The following is a 16845-nucleotide window of genomic DNA, read 5'->3' as shown; positions in this document are numbered from 1 at the left end:
ATCTCAGAGGATGCGAATTCCTGATACGTCGAAGGAACTGTCATTAGAGATACAATTACCGAAGTAGTGAGAATATCGCCATGAATGGAGAAAGATCAGAAAGAGGAAAGGTTAAAAGTAAAGAAGAGTACAGTTGAGAGAGAATAGAGGGAGGAGTTAATAAGAGAAGAGAGGAAGGAGAGTATAGTACAACGGAAGACGCAAAAAAAAAAAAAAAAAAAAAAAAAAAATTCCAAAATAAGCGTTTTGGCTCCTTTTATTTCAACAATTTTGAAGCGATCCTTTGTTCATCATGATATTTCGTAAAACACCAAAAAAAATAATAACTAATACTAGTGTTGATGTCCGTACCAGAGGGAAAGATAAGTACAAAGGATGGGTATCAATTAGCCGATTTTTTTTATTTAATCGAAAATATAAAAAAAAAAAAATATCGGTAAAGGCTGGAAAATAGAAATCTAAGATAACCGGAATGATTTATCCAACTACAGTGTCCGGACGGGATAAACCATCTTGTCCAGATTAGTGTTTCGCTAATCTCATTTAGCAGAAAAAAAAAATTTTGGACAAGATAGATTATTCCATCCGGCACTGTAGCATTTTTTATTTTTGTGGTTTCATCTTAGAGTGAATTTTTAAAAATATATATATATATATATATTACAGTGTCGGATGGGATAATCTATTCCGTTCAAGATATTTTTATTTTTTTTTAAGTTAAATCGCTAATTAGGATCAAGATTAATGTGATGAAATGGTTTATCCCATCCAAACATTGTAGCTGGACGGGATATATAAACCATCCCTTTTTTTCCTAGATTTTGATTTTCCACCAAAACGATCATCTTTCGCGATATTTTTTATTTTCTATTAATAAAAAATCGATGTCAATTAGTATTCATTTAGTTTTCAAATATAATTGTACTTATACACGGACCGCGAAATTTGGTCAATTAGTCTTCATTTATTAGGCTCGATAATAATTGTACTTGTATTTTTCAAAAACAACTGGCTCGATATATTTGTTCTCCGGTGCATGGCACGTGGTTTACACGCACTTTTTGTTTGATTAGATGCGGCATCTCAAAAGGAAGCAATGATACAGTTTAAATTTTCCACCCGTAAGTAAGACTCATATTTTGCCCACTACACATTTGATACACGAATTTATCCAGTATTATTCTCAACTCAAATCTTTACAGATCAACAGACGAGGGACGAGGCTGAACTTTTAATTGGGCCTTGAGCCCTTCATCTCAGGAAACCCAGGCCTCTAATTCTTATTGGGCCTGGGCTTGAAGTTGATACAATATATGGAGACTAATTGTTGGAGGAGGGTGGTTCAAATGCCTCCATGTTTTTGTGCCTCTATCTCTCTTCATCATTTGCAAAGTTCAAACAGTCGATCTGAACCGCTCAACGTAACCTCCATACTAAAATATGTTTGGAGACCAAATTTTATATTTTTAAGAATTTTTTTACTATTTTGTTAGATAGGTAAAAAAAATACTGTTTTTAGATGGTTCAGATTTATTGATTTTGTACCTATCTAAGAAAATAGTAAAAAAAATCCTAAAAATATAAAATTTGGTCTCCAAACATATTTTAGTATGAATGTTAGGTTGAGCGGTTCGGATCAACTGTTTGAACTTTGAAAATGATGGAGAGAGATAGAGGCATGATGGAGGCACAAAAACATGGAGGCATTTGAACCGTCCTCTTGTTGAAGAACATTCCCAGAAATTAGAAATGGAGATAACCAGTTCGTCGGAGAGAGAGGCAGAGTACCACAGCACCGACTTCGACTGGGAAGATCTTAGACAAGAGATCGAAAACCTTCCTTCATTCTCCTATCACCTCTCTTCTCACACCACTGCCTCGTCCACTGCCGCCACTCTACTGCTCGTTTTTTCAAGGTATCATTTTAACAATGAAGAAATTTCAGATTAGTTTATTACAATTAGATGATTAAGATATGAGTACCTCTTGACATAATCTAGTAATTACAGGAAAGAAGGTACCTTTTAAAGGAATTTCCTGAATTGCTGAGCTGTCATGACTCAGTGAAGGTTATAGAGGTCGGATGCGGGAACGGCAGCACTGTTCTTCCCATCTTACGATAAAATTCTCGCATTTGCAAACTTTATATAGTACTGAACCTGTTACCCGTTTTTTTTTTTTTGTTTCAACCCGAAAACATGTTTTGGGTTCAGTGATTTTGTTCTCTCACTTCTCTGCGTATACGGTGCATGTACAGTATAAGTGCATACTTCATATTGGATAACAGTATAGAGTGGGTTGAGTTGGTGTGACTGTGTGAGTCTGCCAGACAAATCCAGTTTTTCCATTTGTTATTTTTTTGTCAAAGAACTTCTTCAAAAGAAAAAAAAAAAGGTTGGCTGTAAGCGCCCTTTGCACCAAACAAGTCAAAAGTCAAAACTTTATAAATACACCAACTTTTCTTTTGAATTTTGAAAAAAATAATAATAATAATTAAGTTGGTCACTTGACATGGATTTTCACCAAGTCCGTGTTTGTAGTTTCAAAAAATAACTTAGTTCTTGTACTTTTCTCAAAAGAGCCAAGTTAGGTTTAGGGTTTTATGCATAAAATTGGTAAAGCATTGTAGTGTATGTTTGTGATTGTGATTAATTGTAGTGTATATTCTTGAAAGTAACTGAGAGTAAATGTTCTTAAAAGTAATTAACTCATCTTAACTCTTTGTACTGTGTATATTTCTTTCATGCAGTGCAAGAGAAAGCATTGTAGTGTATGCTTCATGCTTGTGATTGTAGTGATGAAATTATACAGAAGGCAAAGGAGATTGTATTCACTGCCAAGAGCATCACTCGAAAGGATAGATTTATTCCGTTTGTTTTGGATTTTAGTAACAATGAATTTCCAGAATGGTTGTTCTGCACTTCTTGTCAGAATTCTTCAAGTGCTAAGAGTACCAACTCAGGTGCTATACTTTGTGTTTTTGTTTGTGGTTATTTTCTTACTGCTCCTCCGGCAAGCAAAGAAATGGCATTCAAACCCCTCCTTTTTGCACTTCAGTCATTACAAACGTTAGTGCTTTGTTACATAGAGCCAATGTAGACAAATTCGAAACAAGAAATGTAAAATTTTTACTATAACTTGATTTTTAACATTTATAATTCTCTTAAATCCCTTTTCTTCCTTGCATCATAGAAAATAGCCATGAAACTGAAGAACATATAAATTCGTCTATCTTGGAAGGAAACAGATGTTGTGTTGGCGGTGTTGATTTTGTTACCATATATGGTATGGATTCGCTCTCTTTCCTTGATTCAGATTCTTTTTTTTTTCCATTTGTTATACATGAACTTGTCTTAACACATTCTTTATTTTAATTTATTTCTATCAGATATTCACCTTATCAGCAGTACCATTCGGCAAGATGTCCTATGTTATACAAAAATGTGCCTCTATTTATTGAAAACCGATGCTGAATGTAGAACATTTACCACTGGTTTTCTCGAAAAAAACCGGTGCAATAAGTGCAAAACTGTTTGGCAGTGGTTTTTTTTAGAGAAAACAGGTGATAATTGTGCTATGTTGACCATCGTTTTTTTTAAAACCAGTGTTATTTATAATTTGATGAGGGATCCGATTACACTCTTTTTTGATGATACCGAATTACACTTCCTACTTTTAAATTTTACAAAGTCCAAACAGTCGATTCAAACCGTTCAACTTGTTGGATATGTTAAAATGTGCTTGCAGATCAAATTTTATATTTTTCTGAATTTTTTTACTATTTATTAAGATGGGTACAAAAATTCAACGGTCTGAATATAGCGATTTTGTTAAATACTTAATAAATAGTAAAAAAATTCCAAAAAATATAAAATTTGATCTGCAAGCACATTTTAACATATCCAACAAGTTGAACGGTTTGGATCAACTGTTTGGACTTTGTAAACTTTAAAAATGGAGAATGTAATTCGGTGTCACAAAAAAAGGGTGTAATCGGATCCCTCTTATAATTTACCAGCGGTTAACTATAAAACCATTGGTGTATATGACCGATGATAAGTGTCATTTTTGTAGTAGTGATTGTTGACCATTTATATTGGTAAATATATTCCAATTTCAAATTTTAGGTGACCATTTCATTTACAATTCATTAATGTATGATAATTTCATAAATATAAATATTTGTTTTAATGAAATTATTTTCAAACGTCATGTTGATAAAAATATCAATTCCTATACGCTCATCCATTTCAAAAATTAATTCATGTGATGTATGAGAATTTTTTTTCAATTTCTGAACACTAAAAACAATCAAAATTATTTAAAAATTTGTGCAATAGGAATTGCAAATTATGAAGCTTCTTGGAACGGAGAGAGAACCCTGAAATTTATTTTTCCAAAAGTGGGGTCAAATTTTGTGGACCAATGAGGAAGTCCAGTATACCACGTCTCAGCCCAAAGTGCGGTACACCCAAACCCTACATGTCTAGTCTGGATTGGACTCCTGTTATCTCTGTTGGGCCCCACTGAACCAAATCCCTACTTGCACTGATTCCCCTATAATTTGTTTCCTCTACAATAATCCTAAAGCTCTCATCCATTATTGCAGTTTAAAAGATCATTTTGACAACAAATCTAAATTTATTAATGTTCCTTTAGTTTGTTTATTAAATTTGAATGTGTACTTTTGCACCAAACCTCTACTTGCACTGATTCCCTAAGGATATATATTTGCTCTAAAATAAACTCTCAATTCTTCATCCATTATTGCACATAATAATAAATCCGAATGTATGATTTACTGTCCATCTTTTTTATACGATATCATTTAAATGTGTATTTGTACAAATAATAACATAAATTCAAAAATGATCAGTTTGATATATAAGAGCATCAAATTTGTATGTTCAATTTTTAAAAAAAAACAATAGACATTAAGTTCTTTATTTAAACCATGCATGGTGTTTTTATAAGCCAAAAAATTCTAGAGAGAGATATTGTATAGGAATAGCAACATGTCCAACAACTTTCAACATTTGACTAAAACTTGACGTGCTTACCTTGTTTAGTACGGTCTATTACCACTCAAAAGTCAAAACTCTTGTAGAATTTCTGCATGCATAACGCACCTATATATACCCTTTTACGTTGCTTCAGCTTGTCATCAAATTAAGAGTTTAGTGACTATCAACTAAACAGCAATGGCTAGCTCAAAGACAATAGCACTCACACTGATAGTAATGTTTTGCATTGACATTGTCGCTGCAGGAAGGGCAGCGGTTCGCTTAATGAGTGATACTGGTAGTGGCAAGGGAGGTGGTGGTGGGGGTGGAGGTGGAGGTGGAGGTGGAGGTGGAAGCGGTGGTTATGGTAGCTATGGAGGTGGTGGAGGTGGTGGTGGTGGGGGTGGAGGTGGTGGTTATGGTGGCAATGGTGGTGGTGGAGGTGGTGGTGGTGGCGGTGGAGGTGGTGGATCAAATGGCGGTGCTGGCTCGGGATACGGTTATGGATATGGTGAGGGTTATGGATCTGGGAATGGGTCTGGTGGCGGTGGTGGCGGTGGAGGCGGTGGTGGTGGTGGTGGCGGCGGAGGTGGTAGCGGGTCTGGTTATGGGTATGGAAGTGGCAGTGGGTCAGGATATGGATCAAGTGGTGGCGGCGGAGGTGGCGGAGGAGGTGGTGGTGGAGGAGGAGGAGGATCCAGTGGTGGAGGATCCGGATCTGGTTCAGGCTCTGGATCTGGCTCTGGCGGCGGTCGTGGATAGATCAATGCATGCATCATGTGCACCAAGCTTTAATTGATGATATATTAACAGTTAATTAATCTTAGAAGTTTTAAAGTATGTTTTCTTTTCTAATTAAAATACATTAATAGTCAATAATGTGCACCAGGCATTATGTACTTGTGTCAAACAATAAAATATTGTATAATATTTTCATCAAAAAAAAAAAAATATATATATATATATATATATAATCAGTAATATTATTACAATTATTTTATTTAATCGGTAATATTATTACAAGATCAATTGATATCTATGGTCTATTATACAATATACAATATGTATTGTATATTGTATAATAGACCATAGATATCAATTGATCTTGTAATAATATTACCGATTAAATAAAATAATTGTTTTTTTTTAACCTTTTTTTTACTTTTTTTTTACTTTTGAGTATGTTCAATCTGTATATTGTGAGAAATGATATCTTCTCATCTCGGCTTTCTTTTTTCAGTTGTGATATGCATCTTGTAGACATGAGTTCTGAACCATCGAATTCTCATAACACGGTTTCAGAATAAATCCTTCTTTATTTATTCATTACTTCACTCTCCAATTTTCAATAGCGAGTAATTAGTAACATTTCTCTCTATTTTCTTTTAATAATCATTCTCAGCCTGAAGTATCTACAATGTCAAATACATGGGACTACTGGCGAGTATCATTGCTGAGACAGCAAATACTAAACAATAATATCCAACCTTTTTTTTAAATAGGATAGAGTCAAGCCTCTAATCTTATATTTTGATAAATTTAAACTATGATACAGTCAAATTAAGAGTCAAAAACATAACCAACTCTTTTGAAACAGGCCAGACATATATATTCTTAATTCCCAGTGCTAGCTTTAACGTCAAGATCTATACCATTTTTTTTTTTTTATTTATCTGACAAGTCACCCTCTGACTCAAATAATAAAAAAAAATTGAATGGGTTCTGAAAAGAATTATTTTTTACAAGGAATGCAGCTAATAGTTATACCTTACCTACCTAGAGTAAAGACGCAGCTGATTGGCTGGTCTGGTTAGGTGCACAGCTAATAGCCGCATCCCTGCTCTGGGAGTGGAGCTATTAGTTGTGTCCCTAATAAAATTTTTTAAAAAAAAAATCTAAAATTCATATCAATTCTGTTGATTATTTTTCAAAAAGATGATAACAAAACTAATTTCGGATAATTATTTGGATCTGTATATACTGGGAATAGTCTATGGTAGTAAATCCAGCAGGCCCAAGCCCGCTAAGCAACTATTTACTTGTGAGTAATTCTGTCACGCATTCGTCAGGCCTTCCTTATCAATTAATGATCAAATTATTTGTTAACGCTAATTAATGATGAATTACTATGTGAAATAATCATTTTATTTTCTCAATTGTTATCATTTATTGATAAAAAGTATAGTTAGGGGTGTAAACAAAACAAATTATATTTGTTCCATACGGATCAATACGGAGTCCGCATCCTCTGAGGTAACCGAATATTAGAACATTTGAGTTTAGATCTGGATCATCCGATTAGAAACCGAACCAATTCGGTCTGAAGGAATTGTACGGGTTTTTTTTAAATATTTGTGCCAAAGCAGATTGAACGGGCCGGATCTAATATGAATTTGTCTATATGTGCATAAGTATTGTATGCAAAACTGAATTACTCGTATTTATATCTCATATACTCGCTTAATAATTTATTGTATTTTAAAATATAGCTGATATTTAATTTATCAAAATGAGAATTTTGAATCTCAAATTCTAGTTTTCCTTATCTTTTTCATTGAAGACATGGGCGGATCCAGTATGTAATATGGGGTAGCCGCCTCCTCCTAAATTTTGAATTTTAGTGGTGATTTATCTGTACTGATCGACTTTGTTTTCTTCAGAAATTTTTTGACCTCCCTCTAAATATTTAATTTGTTATTCGGTTTTAGGGTTTAGGATCAATGCAATCGCCTACGGGCTTTCTACGCTGCATGACACGTGGTTTTAACTCACTTTTTTGTTTGATTAGATGCGGCATCTCAAAAGGAAGCAATTCTACGGTTTAAATTTTCCACCCGTAAGAAAGACTCATCTTTTGCCCGCTACACATTTGATACACGAATTAATCCAGTATTATTCTCAACCAAATCTTTCCAGATGAGCGGCATCAAGCTCTCAACACGAATCATAACTAAAATAGATGGCTGGTATTCATTCTAGATGAGGCTGCACTTTTAATTGGGCCTTAAGCCCTTCATCTCAGGAAACCCAGGCCTCTATTTCTTATTGGGCCTGAGCTTGGAGTTGATATAATATATCGAGAACAATTGTTGAAGAACATTCTTAGAAATTAGAAATGGAGATGACCAGTTCGTCGGAGAGAGAGGCGGAGTATCACAGCACCGACTTCGACTGGGAACATCTTAGACAAGAGATCGAAAACCTTCCTTCATTCTCCTATCACCTCTCTTCTCACACCACTGCCTCCTCCACTTCTGATTCTTCACTTGTTGAAGCCGATTCCTGGAGGCGCTTCCACCGCCGCCATTCTACTGCTCGTTTTTTTAAGGTATTATTTTAACAATGAAGAAATTTTCAGATTACTTTATTACCAGTAGATGATTAAGATGAGCGTACCTCTTGACATAATCTAGTAATTACAGGAAAGAAGGTACCTTTTAAAGGAATTTCCTGAATTGCTGAGCTGTCATGACTCAGTGAAGGTTATAGAGGTCGGATGCGGGAATGGCAGCACTGTTCTTCCCATCTTACGGTGAAATTCTCACTTTTGCAAACTTTATATAGTACTGAACCTGGTACCAGTATTTCTTTGTTTCAACCTGAAAACATTTTTTGGGTGCAGTTGATCAAACAGTGATTTTGTTCTCTTAGTATATGGTGCATGTACAGTATAAGTGCATACTTCATATTGGATAGCAGTACAGAGTCGGTTGAGTTAGTGTGAGTGTGCCAGAAAGAATCCAGTTTTTTCATTTGTAGTGTATATTTAATATTCCTTTCATGCAGTGCAAGAGAAAGCATTGTAGTGTATGCTTGTGATTGTAGTGAAGAAATTATAGAGAAGGCAAAGGAGATTGTGGTCGCTGCCAAGAGTATCACTCAAAAGGATAGATTTATTCCATTTGTTTTGGATTTTAGTCACAATGAATTTCCAGAATGGCTATTCTGCACTTCTTGTCAGAATTCTTCAAGTGCTAAGAGTATCAACTCAGGTACTATACTTTGTGTTTTTGTATGTGGTTATTTTCTTACTGCTCCTCCGGCAAGCAAAGAAATGGCAGTCAAGCCACTCTTTTTGCATTTCAGTCAGTAAAAGCCTTTGGTGCTTTGTCATGTAGAGCCAATGTAGACTAATTCAAAACAAGAAATGTAAAATCTTAACTATAACTTGCTTTTAACATGTATAATTCTCTTAAATCCCTTCTCTTCCTTGAATCTTAGAAAATAGCCATGAAAATGAAGAACATATAAATTTGTCTACCTTGGAAGGAAACAGATGTTGTGTTGGTGGTGTTGATTTTGTTACCTTGGTATGGATTTGCTCCCTTTCCTTGATTCAGATTCTTTTATATCCATTTGTTAACATGAACTCGTCTTAACACATTCTTCATTTTAATTTATTTCTATCAGATATTCACCTTATCAGCAGTACCATTCAACAAGATGCGATCTGTTATACAAAAATGCAGCTCTGTTTTAAAGCCTGGTGGTCTGATTTTGTTTAGAGACTATGGTAATCCCCCTTGCCGAATAGTTTATCTCACACGTGCCCACACATGAACAATTTATATGTGATTAACGTTCTAGTGTGAATTTGTTACTTTTTTCAGGAGTTTATGATATGACAATGCTGAGATTTCCACCTGAACAAAAAGTGGGATTTAGAGAATATATCCGGTCAGATGGAACACTCTCCTATTTCTTTTCATTAGATGTTACAAGAGACCTCTTTTGTGAAGCTGGGCTCACTGAGGTATTAAGCTCTATAAATGTTAGCAGTACTTGTCGTTTTTTACAAGAGTGTAAAAATGTTTTGATTTACTGCAATACATTTGTACTGGAGATGGGGGTTGTTGTCAAGTTGAACATAATTGATATCTTTGGGAAAATTGTTTCTTTGAGTGAGGCTATGGTAATATGTATATTACATATCGACCAGTGCTATGAATCCATATTTCTATTTTTAAAGTTCAAACAGTCAATCTGAACTGTTAAACATAATATTCATATTAAAATGTACTTGTAGACCAAATTTTATATTTTTTAGGATTTTCTTACCATTTTTTTAGATAGGTAGAAAGTTGCTGCTTTTGAATGGTTCAGAATTTTCAAATCAAGTGACAAAAAATAGTAAAATAATTATAAAAATATAAAATTTGGTATGCAAGTACATTTCCATATGAAGATTTTGTTGAACAGTTTGGATCAACTGCTTGAACTTTAAAAACAAAATACGAATCCATAGTGCAGGCCAATGTGTAATAAGCATATTACCATAGCCTCATTCTTGTTTCTTTTGTGTTTTTTTAGCCAAAATATCACCTGCCTTTCTTGGTCAAGACAATGTAGAACAACAGTAATTTTTATGCTAAATTTAAATTTGGTCTTCAAATTGGCACTTGAGGAAGCATTTTACAATTTCTTTCTTTTACTCAATAGGTAGAGCTTGAATATTGCTGCGTGAGGTCTGTCAATCGCCGGACTGGGAAGGAGATGCGGAGAGTTTGGGTGCATGGTAAATTTCAAAAGCCTGTACTTTAATATTTACATAATTTGCCGTTAGCTAGCATTTTTTTGTATTATTGTTTTCTTTGTTTTATTGTTTGAATTTGGGCGTGTGCCATTCATTGAACTCAGTCACACCTTTATTGCGCCTCTATTATGACTTGAGATTTTCATACTATGAGAATTAATGATGTAAATATGTAATGTACTTGCATGAATGAAGATTTATAGCAAAGTTAATTTTGTCATATCAGAAACAAGTCTAGTTGTTACTGTTATATATTTTCTTAATAAACATGCCTTATAGGGAAAACTATTTTTTTCAAAAAATAACCTAAATGCACTACAAGACTACATTGTTGGAACATTTTTAGTAGGATCAATTTGGTAACAGATGTAATTCACATTCATATTGAAACGCATCAATAGATATTTACATCGGAGTTTGAAAACAAAACAATTGTGATCCTCTTTTTTTCCGGATAACAAATTATTCCATTTTTAAGGAAAGAGAATAAAGCAAATGACAGACATAAATACGATTTTATGATATGATGATGACATTAAACAAAGAATATATTCACTAGCCCCTTATTTTGAGAAGTAATTGTAGGAGAAGTCAATTGGAATGAAACACAGTGTATCTAGAATTCATATTACCCAAGGTACCTCAGTTTGAATCCGGTCCGTTCGTTATATATTAGCACGAATTTTAAAGTGACTCCGTCAGATTCAATCGAATTTTGATTGAACGGGCTCCAACGGTGAGATAATGCAGAAAAATCCGGACTCGTGCATCTACCTGATAAGGTGAGCCCCGAAAAGAAAAAAAATAAAATAAACAATGAACTTCGGAGCCTTGGAGTTAAGTCTAAAGTAACTCAAATTTTGTGTTGATATTCAGACCGTTCGATATGTTTTGACCAGGTCGGGCCGAATTGGTCGATCGGTGCAGATCTAAACTCAAATTTTGAGTTACTTTAGATACCTGACCCGTCGCAATCTTTTCAAACCACATCGGGACCCACCGAGAGATTCTCTCATATTTTCAATTGTATATTCGATTCTCTTCTCACACCTTATTATGACCTTCTCACACTGCCTTACTCAACCACTCTATCAATGGAGACCGAGAGCGCGCAACTTCCCCAAACCCAACCTACAGGTACAAACTTTCAGAATTGATCCCTTATGTTTTACTAATTTTTCTTTTCTGGTTTGAATAGAAGTTCTCTTTCTTTCTTTTTTTTTTCTTTTTTTAAAGTTTTTGTGAATATAGCTTGGAGTGATTAAACACACTCAGAAACCCGACATTTTTATTTTTACCCCATTAAAAAATTATTTGAATAATAATAACCAAAGTTTAGCAAAAGTTTTAAAAATACCCCACCCGTGGAAATTTTCCACGGGCTGGAATTAAAATTCCAATTTTTTTTTTTTTTTTATAAAACAGAAATTTTTTTTTGTATTGAAATATTAGAAATGTTGGATATATTTTTTGAAAATAGAGGGAATATAATATAATTTGATTTATTAGAAAGACTGTAACAAATAATCCGGGTTAATATTTTTCAGGTCGGATTTTTCGCGGCCGTAAGAAAAATTAATATATTTCTGTATGTGTTATTGGAAAAAAATAAAAATACTTAGATTCTGAGTTATTGATCCCGGTTCAAAAGTCACTTCTATGTAATCTAGAAAATATTGTGATTCTTTTAGGACATTTAATTTATGGAAAGTTATATCTATTTTTGAAAAAAAACAAAAACTTTAAGTTATTTAATAATTATTATTCAAAAATAATTTTCAAAATAGATACAACTTTTTATAAATTAAATGTCTTAGAAATATCACAATATTTTCTAGATTACATAGAAGTGACTTTTGAACTGGGATCAATAACTCAGAATCTAAGCATTTTTATTTTTTTCCAATAACACATACAGAAATATATTAATTTTTCTTACGGCCGCGAAAAATCCGACCTGAAAAATATTAACCCGGATTATTTGTTACAGTCTTTCTAATAAATCAAATTATATTATATTCCCTCTATTTTCAAAAAATATATCCAACATTTCTAATATTTCAATACAAAAAAAAATTTCTGTTTTATAAAAAAAAAAAAAAAATTGGAATTTTAATTCCAGCCCGTGGAAAATTTCCACGGGTGGGGTATTTTTAAAACTTTTGCTAAACTTTGGTTATTATTATTCAAATAATTTTTTAATGGGGTAAAAATAAAAATGTCGGCTCAGAAACACACAAACAGAAAGAATTATCAAAAAGTAATGACTTAATGAGAGAAGATCTTTCCTTTGTTTGAAAGTAGCTATATGTTATATGAATTCAGTTTGTTCTATATTTCTAAAATCTCAAAAAGCTGAGTTTCATACCAGAATTTTGCAGGTGCCCTTAAAACTCAATTATGTGCAAAGTAAAACAAAATGTAATGCAGCCTTAATTGAGTTTAACCGGGTTCGTTTATTTTATTGTGGGCTAAGACTGTGCCTCAATTTAACATTTGTGAATGTGATTTGGTCATAATTTGATTTAATTGGTCTTTAGTTGCACAATTGAGGATGAATCCAGACTTTAATTCTGCTTAATGCGATTTATGTTGCACATTTGAAGGGCATATTCGGACTTCAATTGTGCTTGTTTGGGGCCTCATTGCCCCAAATTTGCAAACTTGATTTATGTGATCAAAATTTCTTTGTTTAAATAGAAGAAAATTCTTCTCTCTTTTTTAAAATTTCTTTGATCAAATCGAACATGTGCAACAAAATCAAACTGTATAATTGAAACAGAATCAGAAGTCACCATTTCAGCCCTAGAGACCCTTACCAGTTGAGATTTATCTCATATTGGTTCCTCCTTACCATGTTAAATTCAATATCAGAAGGTCATTAGAGTCATTAGAGTCAAATTCAATATCAGAAGGTCAATAGAGTCAAATTCGAGTTAAGTTGCATTATAAAAGCACTAGCTATACCATGCTTGGTTGAGACCTAAACCATGGAATAAGGGGTTTAGGCCTCAGTTATTCCTCCAAACGAGCATTAAATAGGCTGGCCTAACTAACCTCCTCAGGTGCCTTAATTTTTTGTTGCATGGTGGACCCATTGTCAGTGACTATTTGCAAATTTTGCCTCTCTCTCTTCTTTAGACTTCAACCAAACATGAAAAATTTAGGTCGGCCTAAGTCGGAATAACCAACGTAGGCCTCCTTAATTTTAATCCTCAACCAAACATAATTGAGTTTTGATCTGTTAAATTGGCCTAGTTGAGACTTAAACTAACCATCTGAAGTGACTATTACATATATAAGCTGACTGATATCATGATTCATGACCTAGTTAAATCACCTTCTAACATTTTTTTTTTTCTATTTTCATCATTTTAGATACATCTGAGGTAAGACAGGTAACAAAACCAAAACACCCGGTATTATCTAAGGTTTTACGGATTACCACATCAACCCTACAGACATATCGGTCGAAGCCTGCGTCACACTGGATCCTCTTAACAATATTTTGCAGTCTCATGCTGACGGCATTTCCGGCCTCAAGCCTACTGTCACGCCTCTACTATAACAATGGAGGTCAAAGCAAGTGGATACTTTCGTGGGCTGCTGTTGCAGGATGGCCGCTTACTGCAATTTTACTGATTCCGACTTATATTTTCACCAAATCACGACCGACCCCTCTTTCCTTGAAACTTGCATTCTGGTACTTTTTTTAACTATTTGCTTTGTAATTAATGATGCACTTGACCTTGTCAATACAGTAAACTCAAAAGCCGCTACCAGTAACTGAAAATGTAATTTTTGGGATCCTATGCTGGTGTGGCAACATATATAACACAATTATTTAAAATGCAGTTTTAAATATGTGAATTTCTATGCTGATTTGTACTATATATTTACAGAAATTAATATAATCTAAAGTTTGGATATATTGCTAGTGTGAGTTTGCTTAGTGGTCGAGCGCCTAGTTAAGCACAGTATAGTATATGGGGCTGCATTTTAGAACAATGATATAACACGCTACTCAAGCACAGTACAGCATTTGGTATATTTGTTTAATATATGCATCCCCATTTAGAATTGTACTTACTGCCTTTATATAGGTACATTCTTCTAGGGTTTCTGAGTGCTGCCGATAATTTAATGTATGCATGGGCCTATGCGTACCTTCCCGCTTCTACCGCCTCTCTCCTTGCTGCATCCTCTCTCATATTTTCGACCTTGTTCGGATACCTTATTGTGAAAAACAAAATATACCTCTCTACTATAAATGCTATAGTGGTTATAACTGTTGGTGTGGTCATAATAGCACTCGATTCGAACTCTGATAGATACGCAGGAGTAACAGATAAACAATACATATTAGGGTTTATCTGGGACATTCTTGGCTCGGCACTTCACGGACTTATTTTTGCACTGTCAGAACTTGTTTTTATCAAAATTCTCAGTCGAAGATCCTTCCATGTCATTTTGGAGCAACAAGTCATGGTCTCCTTTGCAGCATTTGTTTTCACCTCAATTGGGTTGTTGGTAAATGATGATTTTACCGGGATGAAGGTTGAGGCGAGGAGATTTAAGCACGGTAAAGTGGCATATGGGATGGTGATTGCATGGAGTGCTGTGACATTTCAATTGGGCGTTTTGGGTGGAACTGGTGTGCTTTTTCTGGCATCAACTGTTTTGGCCGGGGTTTTCAATGCGGTTAGGGTTCCGATAACAAGTATTGCAGCAGTGATTTGGTTTCATGACCCCATGAGTGGGTTCAAGATTTTGTCATTGGTAGTAACTGTTTGGGGTTTTGGTTCATATATGATTGGTCATTCTTCTTCAAATCAATAAAAGTTAATGATCATGATAAATTTATCTCTTTTGCTTGATTTGTGCAGTATGAATAGTTAATTAAAATTAAGTTCATTAAATTTTTTGTAGTTCATTTTAATAATGTACTTTTATTGCTATTAGAAAATATATATATTAACCAATATCCATAGTAAAGGTACTGAGTTGGCGAGCATATATAATCTCAATTCTGAAGCTACTGTATAAGTTTTAATTATAAACCTTTGAATTTAAATTGTTGTATAATTCAAATTGTTGAGTTTGATATATTTCATGAATTGACGTTTAATTAAATAATTTAATTTTTGAAGGTGATTTTATATAAGATCGAGAGATTAGAAATTGCCGAAAAATATATCTTGTACAAAATAATTTTATAAAATAAATTTGAAATGTACATACACGGCAGCTTATAAAATAGACTAAAATTAATAGTTTAAACTTTAAAGTCATCATTTCATGACGCTCTAATTATTTTAAGATTATGCTCAGGAATATATTTTTTTTTTATCTGATCTGTATTTTGCAAAAAAAGTAGCAAAAATATCCTTCTTTTATAAAAAGAAATCATTAAGCCATGACAAATATCCATCTTTTTTTCTGAACGCACAAATTTAGGTACTAAATTTCAGAAAATTCCAAAAAGCTAAATGATACATCAAAGGCTCCAAGCTATAAAAGTAGGCGGGTTTTAACAGTTTGGGTTTTAGACTTGAGTTCACCAAAGAACTTTGTGATCTTAAGAACACCCTACTTCTACTCCTGTCCAAATATCAATTTATTACTGCATATTTTGGTTGGGTTATGAATGCTTGAGAGATATAAAATGTTGGAGGAGGGCTCCAATTAGGGGTGTATGTAAACGGTCGGATACGGATCAGATAGTGGTCTTATCGTATTCATATCCGTTATTATTTTTCGAATACAGATACAGATACGGATTAGATATTAAATGTTATGGATACGAATTGGATATCGGACGAATACAGATATTTTTCATAATTAGCTTGTTAGTTACAAAACATCTATTATATTATTAAAATATTAGTTACTAATTATGTCATAGTGTTATATTGTTCATCAAAATATATATCTACATGTAATTTAATAAATTATTCGTACAAATATGCAATTTAATAAATCAATTTAAGAACATATATCACATTTGTTGTGGTTTAAAGTGTAAACAGTCGGATACGGATAGTAAAAGGTCTTATCATATCCGTATATGTTATAATTTTTCAGATACAGATACAGATACGAATTGTCTCAGATACGGATACAGATCGGATAATTTAAGTATTTTTCCGAATTTGGACAAAATCAGATATTATCCAATCCGTTTACACCCCTAGCTCCAATGCCACATTGCTTCATGCTCTAATTGTACCTAAACATCTTTATTTTAAATTCCAAAGTTCAAACAGACGATCTGAATAGCTCAATATGATATCCACGTTAAAATATATG

The 16845-nt window shown here is 33.6% G+C and overlaps 2 protein-coding genes across 2 annotated transcripts; both read left to right on the top strand.

Moving 5' to 3' along the window:
- Positions 1-8103: 8103 nt before the first annotated feature.
- LOC144569020 (Methyltransferase family protein) lies at positions 8104-10748 on the top strand. Its single transcript, XM_078319235.1, has 7 exons — positions 8104-8331; positions 8426-8535; positions 8790-8995; positions 9225-9313; positions 9414-9516; positions 9614-9756; positions 10443-10748. The coding sequence occupies exons 1-7, from the start codon at positions 8119-8121 to the stop codon at positions 10542-10544; spliced, it is 966 nt and encodes a 321-aa protein (XP_078175361.1). The 5' UTR covers positions 8104-8118; the 3' UTR covers positions 10545-10748.
- A 778-nt stretch (positions 10749-11526) lies between these two features.
- On the top strand, positions 11527-15441 carry PUP5 (purine permease 5). The gene is made up of 3 exons (XM_078319232.1): positions 11527-11673; positions 13915-14239; positions 14640-15441. The coding sequence occupies exons 1-3, from the start codon at positions 11631-11633 to the stop codon at positions 15373-15375; spliced, it is 1104 nt and encodes a 367-aa protein (XP_078175358.1). The 5' UTR covers positions 11527-11630; the 3' UTR covers positions 15376-15441.
- The last annotated feature ends 1404 nt before the right edge of the window (positions 15442-16845 follow it).

The sequence above is a fragment of the Carex rostrata genome, chromosome 2 (assembly GCF_964058835.1).
Source record: "Carex rostrata chromosome 2, lpCarRost1.2, whole genome shotgun sequence".
Taxonomy (NCBI): domain Eukaryota; kingdom Viridiplantae; phylum Streptophyta; class Magnoliopsida; order Poales; family Cyperaceae; genus Carex; species Carex rostrata.
Note: the sequence above shows the minus strand (reverse complement) of the source record. Positions and strands in the feature narration are given on the sequence as shown.